Source organism: Podarcis muralis, chromosome 2, assembly GCF_964188315.1.
Source record: "Podarcis muralis chromosome 2, rPodMur119.hap1.1, whole genome shotgun sequence".
Lineage (NCBI taxonomy): Eukaryota > Metazoa > Chordata > Lepidosauria > Squamata > Lacertidae > Podarcis > Podarcis muralis.
Genome location: NC_135656.1, coordinates 78,340,939 through 78,361,765, shown reverse-complemented (window position 1 = coordinate 78,361,765; position 20,827 = coordinate 78,340,939). Strand labels below are relative to the sequence as shown.

The following is a 20,827-nucleotide window of genomic DNA, read 5'->3' as shown; positions in this document are numbered from 1 at the left end:
TGTGCTGTCAGTGGACTAGGGAGTGAGTTAAAGTGCCTTTCCTACAAAGAAATAACAAAGCAGCTAGAGATGTTTAGCATATGGGAGAAAGAAGATGAATATAAAACACTCAGGACAAATGGGGCATGGCCAACAGCTTCCCAAGGCATCAGGTTGGCTGCTGATGGAAACAGAATAATGAATCTTTGAGAAAATAATCATTGCCTGGCTAGATCAGATCAAAATGCACATGGTTCCTTCCCAAGGAAAAGTGGTCAATCATTAAATAACAACAAGAGATTCTCCGACTTTTCCCTCAGCCCACCTGTTCCATCAAATGAATTGTTAAGGGCTTTGCACCTTTTTGTGTATTGCACGGTAAAGCCTCCATTCCTTAAAAGCTTTAACTAACTACTAATAAATGGGACACGGGTGGCACTGTGGGTTAAACCACAGAGCCTAGGGCTTGCCGATCAGTAGGTCGGCAGTTCGAATCCCCACGACAGAGTGAGCTCCCATTGCTCAGCCCCTGCTCCTGCCAACCTAGTAGTTCAAAAGCACCTCAAAATGCAAGTAGATAAATAGGTACCGCTCCAGTGGGATGGTAAATGGTATTTCCATGCACTGTTCTAGTTTGCCAGAAGCGGCTTAGTCATGCTGGCCACATGACCCGGAAGCTGTACGCCAGCTCCCTCGGCCAATAAAGCGAGATGAGACCACAATCCCAGAGTCGTCCGCAATTGGACCTAATGGTCAGGGGTCCCTTTACCTTTACCTAATACATGGGCATAGCCAGGGGGTGCAGCTGCCCCACCCAAATCAAGTAAATAAATAAAAATACTTAACTAACTGACCATTGTGTTGCAGATAACTTGGTTCTGCCCCCCCTAACATAATGCCTGCCCTCCCCCTAAAATAAATCCTCGCTACACCCATGCTACTAAAGTAGTGTTAAGGATAAGAATTCTAAAGATTCTTGCCCAAAGTTATCCGGGGGGGGGGGGGGGAGAGAGATACAACATATTCTAAGTAATCCAAAAAACCTAGATTTCTGAGAACTGCCTTATGTAAGGATGAATCTCTTCTGCTCATTGTCAGGGAATTGACAAGGCTACAGCCATAAGTATGCCTTACTGCAAGTAATCAAAAACAACATTTTAAGATTTCTTATTTAATCAGGTTTGATTTGAAATTTCCTGTTTGTCTAACTGGCCAGAGTCAATTCCCTGCATCTTCATTCACAGGCAGCTTGCAATTGGCTTTTGTGCGAACAGAACTTGAATGCGATACTGATGCTATAAATATGCTCTTTCTCCCTCCTAGTTGGCAAGCTTTCTTAATTCATCTGGTGCAATGAAGTGAATAGGCTGTTTAAAGCTCCTGGGAAGAATTGTGATTTCTCTCTAAACACTGCAGGCAGGAACCCAGCAGCATCCAGCAAACCAGAGGCTGTTCTTAGAGAACCTTTAAGCCAGTTTACACAATGCTTTATTTTTCCTGTTTCTTAAGAGAGGCGTTTTGAGGTGATTCTGTCCAGCCAAGGGAAAGTAGCTATCCTTGACTGACAAGTTAACCTAATTAACCTGTTAATGAACTCTGCTCTGTAGATGCTATTCCTGATATCCCCAGAGAGTAGAAAGTGGGGGAAGTTCTTAACAGGCAGATGGAAAATATCTAAGAGAGATGTTTATTATGGTCTGTGTTGGATGCTCCTAAAAGAAAACAAACAACATGACTTTGAAAAGTAAAGGGGTTTGGTTTGAATCTGCAAATAAGGACTCAGTTCCTGGGAAAAGAAAATGTTTCTTGTGATTAAGCAAGATAGTTAAAGGCACAGAATACTTACCAAAAAGAAAGAGAGAGAGGCAGCAACTCTAAAAGACATTGCCCCATCAATATTGATTTCCTATCTTTATAGGAAACCTTTTAACCACAAGACCTCCCAAGCCAGTTTATAATAAAAACAAACTAAAATAATTCAAGTCAAAAAGGAAATCTAAAAAATTCCAATAGTCTTAACTTAAATATTCTCCTTATGCTGGTAAGCATCACATGACCAAAGCAGGCAGAACAGCTGCAAAAATAACTTGGTTATTTTTCCCCTCTAAAGAAAGGAACTGTGCCCCTATTGGGGAAGCATTCCAAAAAACAATAGGGTGGTATCCAATACTGTATTTACCATAGTACACCCATTGAAATCAGTGAATTTAAGTCTTTTTATTCCAGCTGATCTATTAGAATACTGTCATTAAAAAAATATAATATTCTAATTTATATAGCACATCAATGACGACTTCACATTAGAGTAACCTAAGCACAAAATTGTAGAAGCATATAAACTAAGGGTAGTATCCAACAAAGTCATCCCATTAGTGCAAGGACTTCTGCACACTAGCTGCAATGGCTATATCCTCTATTGTCAGAGGCAGCATGCCTCTTTATGACAGATGCTGGGATGACAAGTAAAGAAAGTGCTGCTATTGGGCAAGGTTCTGCTATTGGGCTTTCCATGGGCATCTGGCTGGTTTTTATGAGAACAGGATGCTGGACTAGATGAGCTACTAGCCTGATCCAGCAGCCTCTTCTTATGTCTGTCTTCAAAATGAGCCTTCCTTTCCCTGCATGCCCCCACATCTACTCTGAGGGTTATTCCAACACTCCAGAGCAGATGGGGGGGGGGGGCAAGGGCATAAAGAGACAGGAAGTCTCATCACACAGGCAAAGCTCCTTGTGCTAATGGAATGACTTTGCTGGATACAAACATGTAAAACTCACTCCATGGAGTCTGCAAAAAGAAAATTTAAACTATCCCAGCGGTGATAAAGGGGGGGAAAGTAGAAGAAGTAGTCCTGTGGTACTTTAACACCCAAATGGATTATGGTACAAGCTTTTTTGATGTATGATGTGTTTTCCAGAAAGGTCAGGACATGAATTGTAGAAAAATATAAACATTATCATCAGTGGGGTTATTCACAAAAAACAGTTGTTGTTAACACAGATATTCTGGCATATCCTTTACTTCTGACCTCAGTTTTGACAATTTCCTTTCCTCACTCTGCAACCAGAAACTCAGGATAAAATTTCATGTATTTGATGCAGACCATTGGTCTTCATCTTGTAGGTTGGGACTCAGTACCTGGTAAGATTCTGATCTAAGGTGGGTTGAAACAGCATCACTGCCACCATACAATTATATGCTAAAAAAGAGAGGATCTTAGCATGTTTGGTTAAAGGAGGGTCTCAGATCAGAAAAAGTGAAAGACTTTGATGCAGTTATGAGGCATGTTCAGAATAGGAAGCCTCATTCTAATGAAAACTTGTCAACAGGAGTAAGCCCCACTGAACTCATGCCCAGATTCACACTGTAAATGTTGGAAGGATACTTGCCCAGCTAGAATACAAGGTCAGTAATTATTTCAGATAAGTCAGATAAGTCAAACCCAATTATGCACACCTGATAAGGCTATTTCAACAAAACCTAAGGACTGAAGAAGCAAAACTTTCATCCTTTATTTATTGCAAATGTCCACTGAAGAGCACAGGACATGAAATATGTTGGGATTAGATATTTTCTATCAAAATCTTGACATCACCCAGTGAATAATTTTAGGCAGCATATTTATCCTTTTGGCTTTCACCCTGTTAAGTAGGAGGCTACATATATCCCATAGGAGGACAGATACAGCAGATTTCATAGTTCTGTTTACAGCATGCTTTGGTTAAGAAACCCATGTTCATGTTAAAATGTGTTGATAACCTTTGGAAGTTAAAACTATGATTACAGAAAAATTCTATAGCTCAATACTGGAGTCCATTTGTTGTTGTTTTTTAGCTTAGTTTCCTTTATACAACAGTGAAGTGAAAAAGGCAATTTGAAATGCTAGATATACTTTCATGAGACATTCACAGATTATATATTTTTCTAAAGATAATTTTGAAGGCAGCTATTTACAGCCCATTTGCTCCAGAGAAACCACATGAAAGTCAATGGGCCTGCGGTGGAAGGAGTGTTCTGGAGGTGTGTGAATGTTGTGGGGAGGGGGAGGGGGGAGGAAGTCCTTACCTCCTCGCTCTGCTATCAGCTGCCCTCAGGTCACCTCCGGTGCTGAATCACTCTCTTCAGTCAAGCTGCCTATTCTGTCAAGTGTTAGCAAGAATTGCAGCCCAGGTTCCAGAGGAGCTGACTTTGCAGAAGAGGGGGCAGTGAAATTAGCGAAGCGGCAAAAGCTACTGCGGCATTTGAGTATCAGTAAAAATTAAGAAACTTAGGGGAAGTGATTGTGAAGAAGAGAAGGGTGGGGGGGAGGTGATTAGGAAGAGGAAAGGAACGAAGAAAACAATCAAGGGGTCGCACTTCCTGCCTGTCAGCTCCCTTCGGCTAACATACTTCCTCACTCTTTTTTTCAACTCCCCAAGCCAGCTTGTTTTCGATAACCTCTTCAGTCAGAGCGCTGGGCCGCTGCCAAAAGATTCCCCACATGAGCTCCTCTCTCCCTCTCCCTCCAACCTGATGCAGCCTCGGCTGAGGATGCAGCGTTCCCACTAGGAGGGTGCGAGAGTTGGTGCTTGTGCGTGGAGGGGAGTATTCCCACTCCGAGGCGAGGCAGGTTGCTGCTTTACTCGCCAGCAGTTGCCAACCAGAGGAAGCGTCACTCCAGGCATATGGCTAGAGAGCCGCCGCCTGGAGCGCCGGGTGGCGATGTTTTCAAAACAGCCTCGGCTCTTGGCAGCAGCAGCCTTCTGTCAGCCCATCGCTCTCCATAACATCCCCGCTTCTCTCTCTCTCTCCTCCCAGGGGGAAGGAGGGGAGCGGGGCGGGCGGAGGGGGAGAAGAGCGCGCGCCCGGCCGCCCGCTGAGGCATTAGCAATCGGCTTCTCCCTCATGCCATCGCACCCCTCCCTCCTTTCCTCAGAAATTCAATATTCTCTTATGAAATCCGGGAGCAGCAGGAGCAGCAGCAGCAGGGCAAGTTCAGCGCCACCAAAGAGGAGAAATTGAGAGAGAGGGAAACAGGAGCATGGTGGTCGGCAAGCTGCCTGCAGACGTGGTAGATCTGGCGGGCGGGAGAGCAAAAAAACCAAACTCCCGTCGCTGCTGGGATTTGTGGTCGGCCAGCTCGCTGGGGGCTCCGAGCAAGACGGAGACTAAAACATTTTTTTAAGGAAGGGAAAGAACTCGCCCCTCGTATCCCAAACACACTTCGCTTTCTGCACACGCGTGCGCGCGCAGTAACCTCCCGCCACCCCGCTTACCTGAGGGGCTTCTGCCTCGCTGGGCTGCCCGTCAGTTTCGCAGAGATGCCGCCCAGTTCGGAGCGGAGCGCGAGGTGGGGGAGGAGCGGGGCGCTGCCCTCTCTCCAGCCCACCTGCCCGCCCGCGAAGGTGCCGCTGCACGGGGCTCCTCGCGCGTTCCCGCCAAAACAGGAGCAGCTCTGAGGCGACCCGCCGCCGGCTCGCTCGCTTCCCCCCGAGGGCGCCGCTCCCCCGGGGGATATCGCCACCCCTCCCAGGCGCACAGGCCCCCGCTGTCGCAGCCCGTCCTGCAGCTATCACCAGCCGTCCCTCCTCCTCCTCCTCCTCCTCCTCCTCCTCCCTGCCCCTCTGGAGCCTGCTTCTCAGCCGTTCCGGGGCGTGTATGTGTTTGTGTGTGGGAGAGAGAAGGGGAAAGAGAGAGGGAGAGACGCGCTCTGACTGACTCGCCTGCCCGGCGGCCCGGGGAGGAGGACGCCGCGGCGGCAGCGGCTCAATCAGTTAGTCAGCAGGAGGCAGCGGGGCGCTGCGAGGAGCCGCTCGCCAAGACCAGCTCCTCCCCAGAGTCCGCGAAGCCGCGCGACGCCCAGTCAGGGAGCGGCGGCACTTTGCAAACTCCACGCAGGACCCCGCGCACTGGCGCGCGTAGGGAAGCGGCTGTTGCTGCTTAAGAACAGCAGCGACGGGAGAAGCGGAGAAAGCGCCTGCGTGAGCAGAAGACCGGGAGGAGGTGGCAAGCAAGAGGGGGGAGAGAGACCGACCGACCAGGAGGAGTTAACGAGGGAAGCGGCGGAGGTGAAGGAAACTAGCCTCGAGCGAACCACGGGGTTGTCCGCGGAGACTTTTCCTGGGGTTTTGTTGGCGAGGAGGAGCAGGAAGCGAGCCGGCGGCGGTTGCCTTAAGTAGAGAAGCGGAAGCCCCGCGCGCCACAGCCGCGCAATAGCCGGACCCTCTGGGTGTAGGCGCAGCAGCAGCAGCAGCGAGCCCGGCCGGGAGCCGTAGGAGGGCCCGTGGGCAATGGCGGCTCGAAGTACGAGCAGCTGCGTCGGCGCTCCCTAGCCGAGAAGCGGACTTGCGACTGGGCGGGAAAAGGTGTAGCCGGACTGGTGGCTTGGCTTGGCTTGTTTGCGCAGCCGAGCTGAGCGTCCGGGCGCCGCCGCCGCCGGCCCTCTCGGCGCTTTGGCCGGCCCCCAGGGCCCGCCGAGGTGCGTGGCGGGCAGCCGGGCTGGCCGGGGCCATGGAGACCCCGGCGGAGAACCCGAGCAAGGCGGCGGAGTACCTCAAGGAGCTCAACAAGATCATCGAGACGCAGCAGGAGCTGCTGGAGAAGCAGAAGCTCCGGATAGACGAGCTCGAGCAGCAAGTGGCCAAGCTGTATCACGAGAACGCCCGCCTGCAGGACGAGCACCAGCGGCACCTGGCCACATGCAGGCTGCTGCTCCTGCAACAGCAGCACGCGGCCCTGCCCGCCTTGCCGCCGCCGGGGGACCTCCAGGAGAACGCCAAGGATGAGAAGTAAGGAAGCGGGGGCTTGCGAGGGACGCCTTGGGGACGCGGGGTGGTGGAAGCAGAGTGTACAAACCGGTCCGTTTGCCGGCTTTGCCAAACGCACAAGCGCATCTTGGAGCAACTGTGGTGCGGTATAGCCAGGGAATGTTTGCAGTGGGTGAGAGGTTGGAGGTCCGAGGTAGGTACCCAAGGCGGTTTGGTTACCTACGGCGCTACTGGAGGGTACTTGGCCTCCGTTCTCTCTGCCCCGAGGGTCGTGGGACAAACGCAAGGAGTGAGGCAGGTTGTGTGGCTACGACTTCTGCGAAATTGCCCCCCCCCCCCGCGGTTCCTTTTGTGCTAAGGTATCTGCTTTTACTTGGTTCGTCCTTGTTCTTGACTTCTGATAGATGCGAGCAGAACTAGGAGGAGGCAAAGCAGCGCGCAGTTCTCTGGCATCCACCCAGTCTTATTTCGCTTCAGCAGCAAGACTGGCTGAAAGCTGCAGCCTCCGACTAAATTCAGATTTGTTCCCCACCAGGGCCGACGGGTTTACTCTGGAGTTAGAGCCTCGAGTCTTGCGGAGCTTGCCTGCAAGGGAAAACAAAACTGCCCTAGCGCTGGTCATATATACCTGGATCTAGGGGGCTTCCGAGAGGGAGAGATGTTGGGGAAAGGGATGTGCAGAATCCCGCCGGTGCTTCCTAGTTCAGGAGAAGGGGTTGTGCCTCTAGTCCAGAACGAGGCAGTGTGCTTAGTGGCGTTTGGTTGGTGACTCGGGAGGTGGAGTGAGGAGGAGCTGCTGATCCTGAAACGGACAGAATGACGGTCAGTAAACATTGGCAGGTGGCCACCCCCTTCCAAACTGTGACTAGTTCAAATCTAAACTTGTTGATCTTTGGAAACCTGTTTGCTCTCAATCCTGAGTCTATTTACAGAGTGCTTTAATCTTTAATTAATCATGTACTGCTCACTGTGCATGGGGACCTGCTTAAATGCATTACTGCTTAAAGTAAGGCCAATTCAGTAGTAGTTAAAGAACTACACATGCCCGACTCTCTCTTTACCTGCTTAAAATAGAATTTAAGTAGGAATGGAAAAGCCCATTTCTCACCTACTTTCACAGATTGAAATGTTTAAGGCATTGGTTATCTGGCTCTTGGTGTCAGGCTTGGCTTTTACGTTTCATGATAAACTTTTGGAAGCTCTTAAAAAAACAAAACTTCCTCATCAAACTTTTATAGCTAGCTGCTTGGTTAGTTGCAGTATAGTAAGGAAGAAAGTAGATTTGGAGAAGAATATTTCTGCTTTCTGGGTCTGCATTGGTTCATTGATTTACCCCAGAATGAGGACCTGCGAACACATGTCTTCCAAGTTGTGGTTGGCTTCCAGCTTTCATCAACACTGTCCATTGGCTGGTTGCTGCAGCTGATGGAAGTTTTTTTTTGGGGGGGGGAGGGAGTCCAACAACATCTGGAGGGACACAGGTTCCCCATTCCTGAGGTAAATTGAATTAAAACCTTGTGACTGATAAATGGTGTCTTCACAATTGATTTTTGGATCATATATCTAAATAACTATTTGTGTTAAAGTGTTTATAGTACTGGTGGTGACCAATGTTTGATGGCATCTTAAGAGGCATCACCTTCTGAGTGAGAAGGCAGAAGTTGCCTTCTGATATGGCACCTGTTGTGTGACACACATGCACATAATTTAAAACTAATCACTGTATGTTATCCTTTAGAATGTATGCTCAATGCTACAATTGTTTTTAACTTGGGTAGAATTAATTACAAAATAAATTGATGTAAACTAATAATTGACTATGCGGGCTCTTTGGTATGCAGTTAGAACCTTGCAAAGAAAAGTGAAGGCTTTCTTGTACTAAGGTTTATATACATGGAGTGTGATGTTCCAAATGTCCTGTAGAGACAGCAATACGCATTTATCAAGGTCAGATCATTAAGTAGTTATTTACATTCCTGCAGCATACAAAAGCTTTTGGTTAAACTACTTGGTTTCATGGATCTATTACTAAAATTATACATTACTTACAAAGGTCATAAGCTTTGTGTTTGATACTGTGTGTACAAATACCATTTTAAAAGAATGAACTCAAAGGAATAGTGTCAATTGCTTATGTGCAGAGCTGATTTCAACCAGGGAGTTAGGTTATAGTGGATTATCTAAAACAACACTCTGCTCTTGTTACTATGTGTTATTCGGTCCCCACAGCTCAGCTCTGTTTGGCAGGCTGTGTGTTTAAACTGTACAGTGTAGAAATGTGTTTAAGAGACTTCTTGTTTATATTTTGAATCTTGTCAATGCTCGTATCCAATTCCCCCCATGATAATGACACCCCCCCCCAATTAGATAGGATGACATGCTTTCTTTAATTATGCAGGGCAGTGCTATTCATTTTAGAAAATACAACTTCAAAGAAAGTGTGTTACCAGTAGCTTTAAAATGAATGGACCAGAACTGATAAAATGGTTTGAAACATACAAAATTAATAATAATAATAATAATAATAATAATAATAATAATAATGGAATATGCCAATGGGTGTGTCAGGGCAACTCCATCAGTTGAAAGGGCACGTGCCTGCTGGCAGGGAAGAAAATCTCTTGCTTTCATAACAAGAGGACTGTTTTCAAAACTAAATGAAATCCTTCTAATCTAGCAGCTGAGAGTTCCTTGTATAAAAAGACTGGGCTGGAGACCTTGAGACGGGCTCAGATAGCCCCCCTCCACACCCCAGGTTCCGTCTTGCCAAGTGACATGCTAGAAATCATTTACTACGATTTGATAAGGTATTTCTCTTGACTTGCTAAGGGAGCAGCCTCTGAGCTATGGCCTTGACGACTCGGTCTTTTTAAGTCTCTTAAGTGGATTTGATGTTGGGATCAGAATTAATCTGGGATATTTATGGAATAGTTATAATCGTTCTGAGGTATAGTCTGAAGAGCTCAATGGGAAAGTCCAGATTGCCAGGCTTCTGCAGTCCTGTCCAACACGTAGAAACTCGGGGGGGGGGTAGATAGGGATGCCTGATACAGTGCAAAGGCATCATGGTAAGATTGCTAAGTTTTGGGAAGGAAAAACTGGTTCTCTTCTGGGTCTCAACAAGCCATCATCTGCCTTGTTGAGCAATCTTAAACTTCTAGGAGCTTCCCACTTTCAGTGTCAGCTGTTAGAAGCTCACCTAAAATGAGAGTGCCCCACCATCTGATGCGTTCTGCATATTCCATCTAGGGCAGGAATGGGATCTCCTCACTGCATTTAGCTGGCTCTCTGGATCCCCTCCTTCCCCTCTTCTCAGTGGGGAGGAGCTAAATGGGAAATGATTTTGATGTTGTGCAAACTGTATAACTGTAGCCCCTTCACCTGGAAGAAGATCAAAGCAAAGGGAATGCTTATCTTGGAAAAGAAGTAGACTTGTGTTTCTTGCAAATATGCTGCAATGTCTATATGCTTTTCAGACGCATACATGCACTTTCAGGATGCAATTGCATTTTGAAGTTTGATGCTTTCAATAACTATGATTCAGGATTTGCAGGTCACCTATTCGTTAATGTTAACTTGCAGGCTTTTAATGAGCTTTCAGACAGAAAAGGTGCTGGAGCTCTTTGGTGAAAATTTTGAAAAATTGTGTGGTGAAAATGGACAGTGGAACTTAAGTGGAGTTGTTAAAGAATTAAATATATGGGGAATATCTTTGTGTGTGTGTGTTGACCTGCCTACTTTTGGGTCCAGCCCTATCCACTACTGGAATGTGGTCTTCAGCGCTAGAGAAATTTGGTCCATGGTCCCTTAAAAAAGCTGGTTATCCCAGATACAGGGTATAAGGATGGGAGCAACCATAGCCCCACCAATTTTTACTGGCTGCTTTTACAGTTGCTTCCCAAGTTGATTTCATTATTCTTCTGTGTATTGGCTTTACCCTGAGTCACGCATCTACTGTCTTAATATTACGCCCCCATGGAAGAATTCCTGATAATAATATTTGAACTGGTGTACCTTTTTCATGCCACAGCTTCCCTTTCCTTTCACTTATTCCCCCCTTGAGAAAATGCATGCATAAGAGACATACATAAATATATTACAGCATGCAGTGGTACATGTGGGTAGGCAAGAATTTATTTATTTATTTATTTATTTATTTATTTATTTTACAACATTTTTACTCTGTCTTTCTACCAAAGCATTTAAGGCATTTTAGAAAATTTGCCATTTAAAAGATGATTTAAGAGAAGGAATGGGCAGATTTTGGTATCAGCCCTTCCATAGTGTTTCATAATGAAATTACAATAATGGCTTGATTCTAGAGGCAATTCTGGGAAGAGACAAGTCAAATGGGAGGTGGTCCCAGCAGGAAGCATCTTGCTCTGATGCATCAAAGTGGAAAAACTGTTGGTGGAAACAACAGCATTGGTTCCATTCATTAAAAATGTGGTCCATAGTTAGATCACGGGTTCTTATGAGGCATGTGTACATTGTTCCCAGTTCATTTAAAAGAGCCAGGGTGATGTAATGGTTAGAGTGTTGGACTAGGATCTGGAAGAGCAGGGTTTGAATCCCCACTGAGCCATAAAGCTTGCTGGGTGACACTGAGTCACCATCACTTAGCCTAACCTACCTCACAGGGTTGTTGTGAGGATTAAATGGGGAGGAGGAGAAGCATGTGCACCACCTTGAGATCCTTGGAAAATTAAGGTAGTGTATAAAGGTAATAAATAAATAAAATAAAAACAGAAAATTCTGAAAACAAGAACAAACTTATGGACATATCTTACAAAGAAATGTATAGTGCTTTTGGAGGCAAAGAGGATTTTATAGTCTCTAGAAAAACAATAAGGTCCTGCAAGATTTTTCAGAACTAGCAATTTGCATGTCCAAAGGACTTCGTGTGTGTGTGTGTTTGTGTTTGTGTTTGTGTGTGTGTAGTGGTGGTGAAGAGATAGGCAAGCAATTAAATGAGCATGTTTCTATAGTCTCATTTTAAAAATTTTTAAAAAGCAGGGAATACTTCAGTACACTGATACAACGTTCATCCTCACTCCATGCACTGACTGCTTGAGCAGAGTTGAGTAATCTCAAATTTGATGGGGCAAAAGGATTATTTTCTCAACTATAGAAAACTAGTGCTCCCCCCCCCCCCCAGGCCTCACCCCCAGCCCTCTGCAACTAGGTCCAGGGCCTTTCTCTCAAAAGCAGTACTGCCATCATGCCTTGTAAGTAAGCAGGAAGCAGTTTACAATCATAGCTCTTGTTGCGTTTGCTTCACGTTGCGGCTTTTTGGGTTGCGAACATGGCAAACCTGGAAGTGTATACTTCCGGGTTTCACTGCATGCGCAGAATCACTCTATTGTGCTCCGCGCTTGTGCAGAAGCAGCGCTCTAGTTGTGGACTTTACGGGGTGCGAACGACACCCTGGAACAGATCGTGTCCACAACTAGAGGTACCACTGTACTATATTCTAAGACAAGAAAGATTCTGTTGTTGGAACCTGTAACAACATGGGAATTTTCTTTTTGGCTGACCTTTTCTAGGCTGGAGTCAGAGCAGTAGGGAGAGAGCTGTTATACTCTTTCTTGGCATTTAAATTGATTCTATCTATAATAGTCCCTCATAATTCCCACTGAGGTATAAGGCAGTCTCTGAGTGGAAAGGAATGGACAAGAATTCTCCATCCCAATATATCATAAAGGAAATAAAGAGTAATACTACTGACTTCCCATTATTGGGACTCTGGAGAGAAGGAAAGTGTTTTTTTATGTTTACATGTTACTGTGACACAGTAAATAAAAAGGATACTATACCTTCCTGCCATAAATTGTGGTAAGAGAATACTATTCTTGCCAGAGATGTTGAACAGATATATGGTGAATGAATGTGGAAGGTTTGGGTTCAGTCTGCAGCATCTTCAGTTAAAATGATCTTGGCTGACAGGTGATGTCCACTGGTCTTTAATTTGGGAACTTTAGCCTTATTTCTATTCTATTCTGATACAGACCCCAATATTTCTATTCTGATACAGACCCCAATATTTCTATTCTGATACAGACCCCAATAAACATACGTGTGGAAGTCCAATTGCTTGCAATGTGGATGTCAGTTCAAAAAGTTGCTTGAAGTTGCAGACTTGAAGGGTAGAGTTGATCAGCGCAAACTATTTCTTCCAAAGCAATTTAGGAGATGAAACGGTAGGACGTCAGATAAATTATTATTACTGCTTAAGACTCTTCATAGCTGCATTTCATGGTTCCCTAGCTAAATACTAGCTGGTTTGCCAAAAGTGAGTGTCTTCTGGCTCCCTTTATGCTTGGCAGGAGATTCTCAGCATGCTTCGAAGTACTTGCTCAGCTTAAATGCCAGAATGGAGCCGAACACTTCTGAAAAGCTGATTGCACATTGCTGATTAGCAGAGGGGGCTGATCCATTAGAGCAAGTGCAGTGCTGCCCCACCAATATCAGCCTGTCCCCAGCTGGTTCATGCATGCATATTCATTACTTGATTAACACAACTTCTGATAATGATTTGTTTGTGTGACTGAGACATCACAGATCTTAATACTTGCAGATCATCCAATGTTACATCAGATGCAATTATTTTTGGGGGAAATCAGTTCGCTTGTTTTGCCCTTTTTGCGGTCTACAGACTAATATAGCTGCTTCTCTGAAACTTGAGTCTGATAGTGAGTTTTCTCTTGGTTTATATCATACTATGGATGGTTTCACATAAGGAGATGCAACATGACCTTTGCTTCGGACATTACTTTGAATGCAAACCCAGCATGGACCAAAATGCTCCTATCTTATTGCATACGCCTCTCTGGTATCTACATTAACCATACAACATTCACTTAAATAATGGGCAAGAGAAGTTTAAAAACACTCCATGGGGTTTCATATAAGTACAGGAAGGTAGGAAGTTGTACCTGGGAGTTTAAAAAGAAAAAGAAAGAAGTTAAGACTTTTTCTTCTAAAGAAATCAGTGCAGAAATAGTTCCTTGAAAGGTTAAGAGGCGCTTTACTTAAAAAACAAATTCTTTGAGTGTATTGCATATCCAGCATCCTTGGCTTCCTGTGCTTCAACTAAAAGTCAGGGGAAGACTTCGTGAAGAAAGCCTTCCATGGGGCTTTTCCAGACGAGGAAATGCAAGTGACTGAGGAGTCTGCAGAATTCTGGATAAATGTTTAATAGAGAGAAAAGCACATGTACCACTCATTACCACCTCAAAATGATAAGGTAAGCTGAATCACATAGCCACAGAGTTTCTAAAGTGATTTGAAGCACCTTGCAAAAGAGGGAGGAAAATGGAAGCCTCAAAACTTTTGAGAATTCCCCCCCCAAAAATAATTATGAGCTATAAGTGGACCTTATCTTAGGGTTGCCATATTTCAAAAAGTAAAAACCACTTTCCTCCTCCTCCTCCTCTTCTTCTTCTTCTTCTTCTTCTTCTTCTTCTTCTTCTTCTGCTTCTTTTTTTTTTTTTTTACAAAAACACAATTTTTAGATTGACTTGCCTATGCTCCAAGAGAAAGCGCCGCTTTTTGGAAATTCCCCCAGCTGTCAATTTCACCTTTGAAATCCTGATAATGTCCTACCTTATCTACATTTTTAATAAATGTAAGCTTGGAGTAGAGTGGGGAGGAACAAGGTAGAATATTTTATCTAAAATTTGGTAGGGGAATTAGCATCACCAAATAGACTTCAATCTGCCTCACATCAAATTCTTTGCTTCATATTTTTAAATTCCAGTTTTTTAAAATATTTGATGGAAGAGACCAGCTGCTTGACCCAGTCATGTGTTTCTTGTAATGCCAAGAAAGACAGTTACCTGAAGGTAGTTACTTTACTTTTCCGTGTATGACTAGGTTTTTTTTCTTTAAAAATCATGCAAAAAAATGGGGGTCGTCTCATACATGGGTGGTGCATAGGGTGGACATTTGATGGGTTTCTGCCACGGCTGTTAGCAGCTAGTGTTCATGTTATTGGTTGCTGCATCAATGGGTGGTGTTGATTGGCTGATGCTGTGGCAATTGGGCGGGCGATTGGCAGCTTGTGCCGGCGTGGGGACTGATGAGAGGTGGATTTTGCTATGCGTGTGGGCGAGCGATTTTTTGCAATCCCCCCTTAAAAAAGCTCAACAACTCTGTAGGGGGCGTCTTATATAAGGAAAAGTACGGTAAATAGTTACAATTCTTTGCTCTCTTGGGGAAGTTTCAGTAGGCAGACAATATCCCAAACAACTTTCAGTCCTGCTTCACTTCGTTCAAATGTAGTAAGTAAATGGCTATAAAACTAACTTCACAATAAACAAAGGGAGATGCTGATGGACTAGCTGATTGTAAACCTTCATTAGGAGTAATGATCTAATATAGAGCAATAACAGTAGAGGCTCCTTAGGAGCTGAAGCATAATTTTCGGTCAATCTAGTTTACCTAGAACTGGGGAAATTAGATTACAGCAAAGCATTTGACAATCTACAACTTCTTTAATGGTATACTGAATATTGGAAAATAAGGCTTGCTTTGTATTGAATTGGACCTATTCTGTTAATGCCACAATATATTTTATAAATGTCTGGGGAAAAGGTTAAGACTCTGTAGTTAGTCTTGTTACAAAACTGTGTTGTAATTTTTAACGTACAAATTCAAGCACTGTTGGTGACTTGATAGGTTTCTGCAAGATGAAAAGGTCTATTTCTTCAAGAAACTCCTTCTGGTAACTTTGTTCGTTTTCATGTGGAGAGAATTCAGATCAACACACACAAATTGGTTCTAAGTAAAGGCTTTTTACTAAAAGAAACTGATAATTTTCCTTCACTTTGTACCACTCCATTTCTTCCTGCCTCTTCTAAATAAAAAGAGACGGCTTGATCACGTTTGGAGCACTTTTATAATACATAGAAATGGAAGCTTTGACACTGTATATATGGCACTGAGTATGACTGAGGCGTGCAGTGTGAAGCACAAAGTGTGTTGTCTGACTCAACTGACGCTTATGAATCAGTACCTTTAAAATTAATTTAATGACATCCTCATCTAAAGAATGCCTCGAGGCTTATAAAATTAGTTTGTGGTTCACATCTCACCATTAGTACTAAGTGCTGGTATTACTGACAGTCTGAGAGGCCTCGCACTACATTAACAGTGAGATGGCAAAGCAGGCTGAGGAAATGAATGTTACTTTCCACTGTGTGCGTATATGCTTAAAAATGAATGAATCAAACTTTCTAGCAATAGCATTACTACAACTCAAGTCATATTGTGTCTTCTCTCCTAAGAGGTGAAGCCAGGTCTGTCCCCTGTGTAGGGTAGGGGACATTTAAAAGATGCCAGAAACCTATTGGGTTCTACTCATGGGATGCTATGCTGCAAAAGGCAATTTTCACAAACTCTGTCACCATCCCAGGAAACCCCAGGAAATTTCATCAAGAAAGTTGGAGGACCCTCCAGTATAGTGGGGTGGCACTGGAGAAAGGGGGAGTTAATGAAAATTGCCTCTTACTTCTGCAGTCACCTCAGCTGTGTGATAGTCCACAAATGGAAGGAGCCGTTTTTGTTTGCAGAATGGCATGTCCAGATCAAATCCATTGATTCAGAAAGTAATCTAAAGGTCAATATTGCTATTAAAAACCTGTCAAAATTATAAAAAACCATGTTACCAGTTATAACTTAATTGTGAAATATTCAAAATTTAGCTCAACATGCTGAGCACAATTGAGGGATAATTAAATATGTACTTAAGTCTTTTTCTCCCTTTAAAATCAACAGAACTTACAAGTGCTTATCAATACCATCTGTATTGATTTATTATTTCAGTTGAATGCCAGTGGTTCCTCATCCCAGTGAGAGAGGATCAGCTAAGATCTACCATAGGACAAGAAAGTATTATTTTTATTATGCTTTTGACAGAAAGTAACATTGCTAGGTAGCCTCTACCAACAATTATAATAATAGGTTCACTGAAATGAAAGGAAGGAAGAAGTAATTCAGTAGGCTACCTGTTTTGGGTAAGAGATGCTTCATTGATTGTTGTAATAAAGGGTGTTTTGTTTGAATTATGCAGATGTTTTATAATTTCTGCTCTTAATGTTAGTAACTGTAAATCACATTTATAGTTACTACAATGACTTGTAATAATGTCCTGAAGCAAGGTATTTCTTTTGCATTTCAGTAAAGTGGGTTAGGTAAAGTAGATAAATTTATTTTATCTTCCTCTGTGCCTGCCAGATGGTTAGAGCTCCTTGAATGCTGATTCACTACATAGGCAAACAGGCTATTAATGAATTCATCTTCATTAGTATGCCTTATTAAAGCGTAATTTACATTATTAAAATGTAGTACATTTATTATGTCAATATTTCATGTACCTAAATATGTTGTCCAAAATGTCATGAGGTAGCACATGGGTCTACAGGATGAGAGCCCTAAAATATATGGAATCTGGTATAAAAGAAGTGCAGTTACAGTTAATGTCACTAGTTGATGCTAGTAACAATAGAATTATATAAGATGTATGTATTAAACAAAGCAAAATGTTATTTGTTCACTCAGCAATCAAGATCCTGTTCTGTTCCTTCATACGCGATACCCACAACAGAATGAGCCCAAAGGTGATGTTTCCACCTGGACTCTAGGTTACTTCTCTGTAGCCCTGCTTTTGTCATAAGTCTTTTTATTCCCTCTTGTGATTCTTTCATATGACATGGTTTTCAAAGAAAACGCATCCATTTAACATGGATAGAGTATGTTCTGGCAAATTACCCTGTTTGAGTATTAGTGTTATATCACCTGATTGACATTGAAAAGTATGTTTGACTAAGTAGTTAAGCAATTTTTTAGAGAGAGAACTTGAAGAATACTGTGAGACTAATTAATTCAATATGTGTTGCATATTTGCAGTGTTCAGCTAATGTTTAAGTTAATGTACAATGTGGGTTACTGATGCCAGTATACGTAAGAAGCTGATAAAGGGAAAACTGTACTTCAGAAAGCAATTTAGCAGAATGACCCTTGTTAAAAGATACTGAAAGCTATATCTTTTTGTTTGTTTGTTGCAATACCCTTTCTTCCAGTATGAACATCCATTTGTCCTTCAGTGCTGAGTAGAGCAACTCCTACAAATCAAACTGATTTAACTGAGTGGCAAGATAGAAAATGTGGTATCTTTTAATTGATCTGCTTTAACTTTTTGTGATATGCTATTACTCTACAATGCACTTCAAATATGGGAAAAGTAGGCTAGAAACCAGAGCAAAACAATACTTTCCCTGGATCCTGGGGAATGAATACACAGTGAGACTTTTAATAAAAGCAAAATGATCCATGCTGCCAGTGATTCCAGTATTTTGATACTTTTGAACTTTCTTTCCTAGATCCAATATGTACACTACCTTCTGCATTGTGGTTGCCCCTCAATTGCTTGCACACATTAAATCATAAGGTGCGTATCATGTGGATATTTGGCATGCAAGCTCTCATCCTCTGTTGGGACTACTGATGCATTGCAAGTAACCACATGATCTGGCTTCTGCATACGATGCAGACATTCCTAATTATTGGTGATGCATAGGAGCCAGCTATAGGAGAGCAAGTTTGTACAGTGGTACTTCTGGATGCGAATGGGATCCGTTCCGGAGCTCCATTCGCATCCTGAAGCGAACGTAACACGCACATGCGCGAGTCGCGTTTCGTCGCTTCCGCACATGCGCGTGACGGCATTTTGAGCATCTGCGCGAGCAGCAAAACCAGGAAGTAATGCGTTCTGTTACTTCTGGGTCGCCGTGGAGCGCAACCCGAAAATGCTCAACCTGAAGTGTATTCATCCCGAGGTATGACTGTAATGCAACCCATGTTAGAGAGGTTGCAAATGAACTGGACTCCAGATTTGCAAATGATTGACTGTCAGATGTTGTGATTAAATCAAATAAAGTGTTTCTCTTTAAGAGAACAACTAAAGCTGTGGAATCTCACAGGCCGGATCTCTTGATTTTAACAGCTGAGTGTAATTGGCATTCCTGTTCAGAGATGCAGACCTCCCAAAGCCATTTGGGATGAAGTATTTTAGTAAAAACAAGCTCAGGCTTGTTTCTGAAAACTCTGTAGTCAGATCAACAAAACATGTCTGACTCTAAGGAACCTATCTTTAGGGAACAAATTCTTTTAATGGCAGATGGTGAATGCAGTGCAGAGAGTGAGAGATCTCAAACTACTTTTTTAAATGGATGCTGCCAAGGGAAGTAAATTATTAAATTTAAAATGTGATGAATTATTAAATTCTTGTTGCAATCCAGCAGTACAAAAAAAAAGTGGTCTTAATAGATGCTATTTGAAACCAGGAAGGCTTTAGTCATTTAATGGCCAAATGGGTTTACATTGTTGGCCATTGAACTATATTCAGTACAAGCAAGGGTCATGGCAGGGATCCCAAGGGGCAGGAAAAAACATTCCTAGAAGGATTACAACAGCATGTGTAGTAGTAATGGGAAAGTAAGCTTGCCAGAAAGTCTTGTGTAGGCTGGAGTAATGGGCACAGTTCATAGCCAATAACTTGTAATGGACTGAAATCCACAAGCCAATTATTTAAATCCCAGTTGAAGTCAATGGGATCTAAGCAGTCTAACAGTGTTGAGGATTACAGCTGGGGTGCCTATCTGAGCCTTCTATGGAAACAATACTCTTACAGTCTTTATGCAGTAGAGCACAGCAATAAGATTGAAAACCTAGTGTATAGTGTCTCATTAAAGCATGCATAGGAGAGCATTTTTCCCTGCTTCCTGTCCAAAATTTCTCAATGATAAGAGACCTTGGTCTATTATCTTGCTCTACAGTTTTGTTTAGAAAACAGTCTTTGCCCATCAGTTTTTCTTATCCAAAAGGAAAGAAAGCTGGCTTGGCATAGGGTTTTGTAGAAATAACTTGAATAATACAAGTACAAAGATGTTCTCATAACAGTCGGTCAAGTGATAATCAGAACTCTTGTATGTTCTGGCTTCAATCTAAATGGCAGTAAAATGGAGTTTGCCAGTGTCAAATCTTGGATAATGCACGCTGTGTTTTAAATTGTGTATTCTATGGAGAGTTTTCAAAATGTGAACTAATTGGCATTTTAGGCTGCAATCCTGTGCTCGGTTGCACAGGGTTAGATTCTATTGAAATAACTCAGATTTGTATGTATAACCAATTGCTGGGCTGCAGTTCAATTTGTAACTGGTAAATTTTTAGTTCAATATGTATACAACCATAGTTAGTAATATAGCACTTGCTGTATTATTTTTATGAATCACTGATTCATGCTCCCTCTGCTGGTTTCACCAGCAATATCCCATTATTTTGAACTGATTTTATTATAATACATTATAAATTGTAATGTGAGTGGGTGATTCTGTTTTAGGATTCATTTTGCACGGTGTAGCCTACCGAGGTGCTTTAGATAATAGGTTGAGAATATTTCCTTTCTTTTCCAAGCCTATTTTAAATATTGCTAACTCAGATTAGGATATGGGGGGGGGGGAGTATTATTAAGCTCAATTCAGTAATTTGAAAGGTAAGTCAGCATGATGTAAGACCAGCTTTTCTAACTATGCTTTATTTACAGTTGGGTTAAAGCAGTGTTTCCCAACCGGAAGCGGCAGCGCGAGACCGGCGTTGAGCCTGGTAGGTATTGCGCTTGCCAAGGCAGTCATTTGGGAAATGAAAACTTGCAAAGCAAGCAACCAGTTCAATCTGAAGTACGTGTATGCTTAATATCCTGTATCTGGAACCTGTTCTGCCCCCTCCCCCACACTTGGTGCCATTTTCATCTACACATGCAGCAGAGTAAGTTGACCCAGAATAGTACCAATTCAGATGGCAGATGGGAGAATGACAGTGCTGAATGCTTTCCCATGTAGAACAGTCCCTGCAAATAAAAACCTAGCATATTTGGAAGAGGGATGCTAGCCTAACCATTACCTTCTATGCTGTTACTATTTTTTTATTTTTTTTTACATAAGTAAAAAGTGACCTTTCCCCATCTGGCATGGTGGTGTGCCTCGAGATTTTTTTCATGAAACAAGTGTGCCTTTGCCCAAAAAAGGTTGGGAAACACTGGGTTAAA

At 43.1% G+C, this 20,827-nt stretch overlaps 1 protein-coding gene and 1 long non-coding RNA gene across 13 annotated transcripts in view; one reads left to right on the top strand and one right to left on the bottom strand.

Moving 5' to 3' along the window:
• Positions 1–5,550, bottom strand: part of LOC114591657 (uncharacterized) — a 51,418-nt gene extending 45,868 nt beyond the window's left edge. Inside the window, exons 1-2 of one of the 3 annotated variants that reach the window (XR_013391965.1) lie at positions 5,233–5,550; positions 4,043–4,163 (exon numbers count right to left, since the gene is read on the bottom strand). This is a non-coding gene — a long non-coding RNA (uncharacterized LOC114591657). The remainder of the gene's footprint in view (positions 1–4,042; positions 4,164–5,232) is intronic. The other 2 variants (XR_013391964.1, XR_013391966.1) reach the window with 2 other exon arrangements.
• A 3-nt stretch (positions 5,551–5,553) lies between these two features.
• IQSEC1 (IQ motif and Sec7 domain ArfGEF 1) overlaps positions 5,554–20,827 on the top strand; it is a 311,041-nt gene continuing 295,767 nt past the window's right edge. For all 10 annotated transcript variants that reach the window (XM_077924860.1, XM_077924859.1, XM_028718962.2 and 7 more), the window contains exon 1: positions 5,554–6,744. In XM_077924860.1, coding sequence (XP_077780986.1) covers positions 6,467–6,744 — 278 coding nt within the window. In that variant the 5' untranslated portion in view covers positions 5,554–6,466. The remainder of the gene's footprint in view (positions 6,745–20,827) is intronic.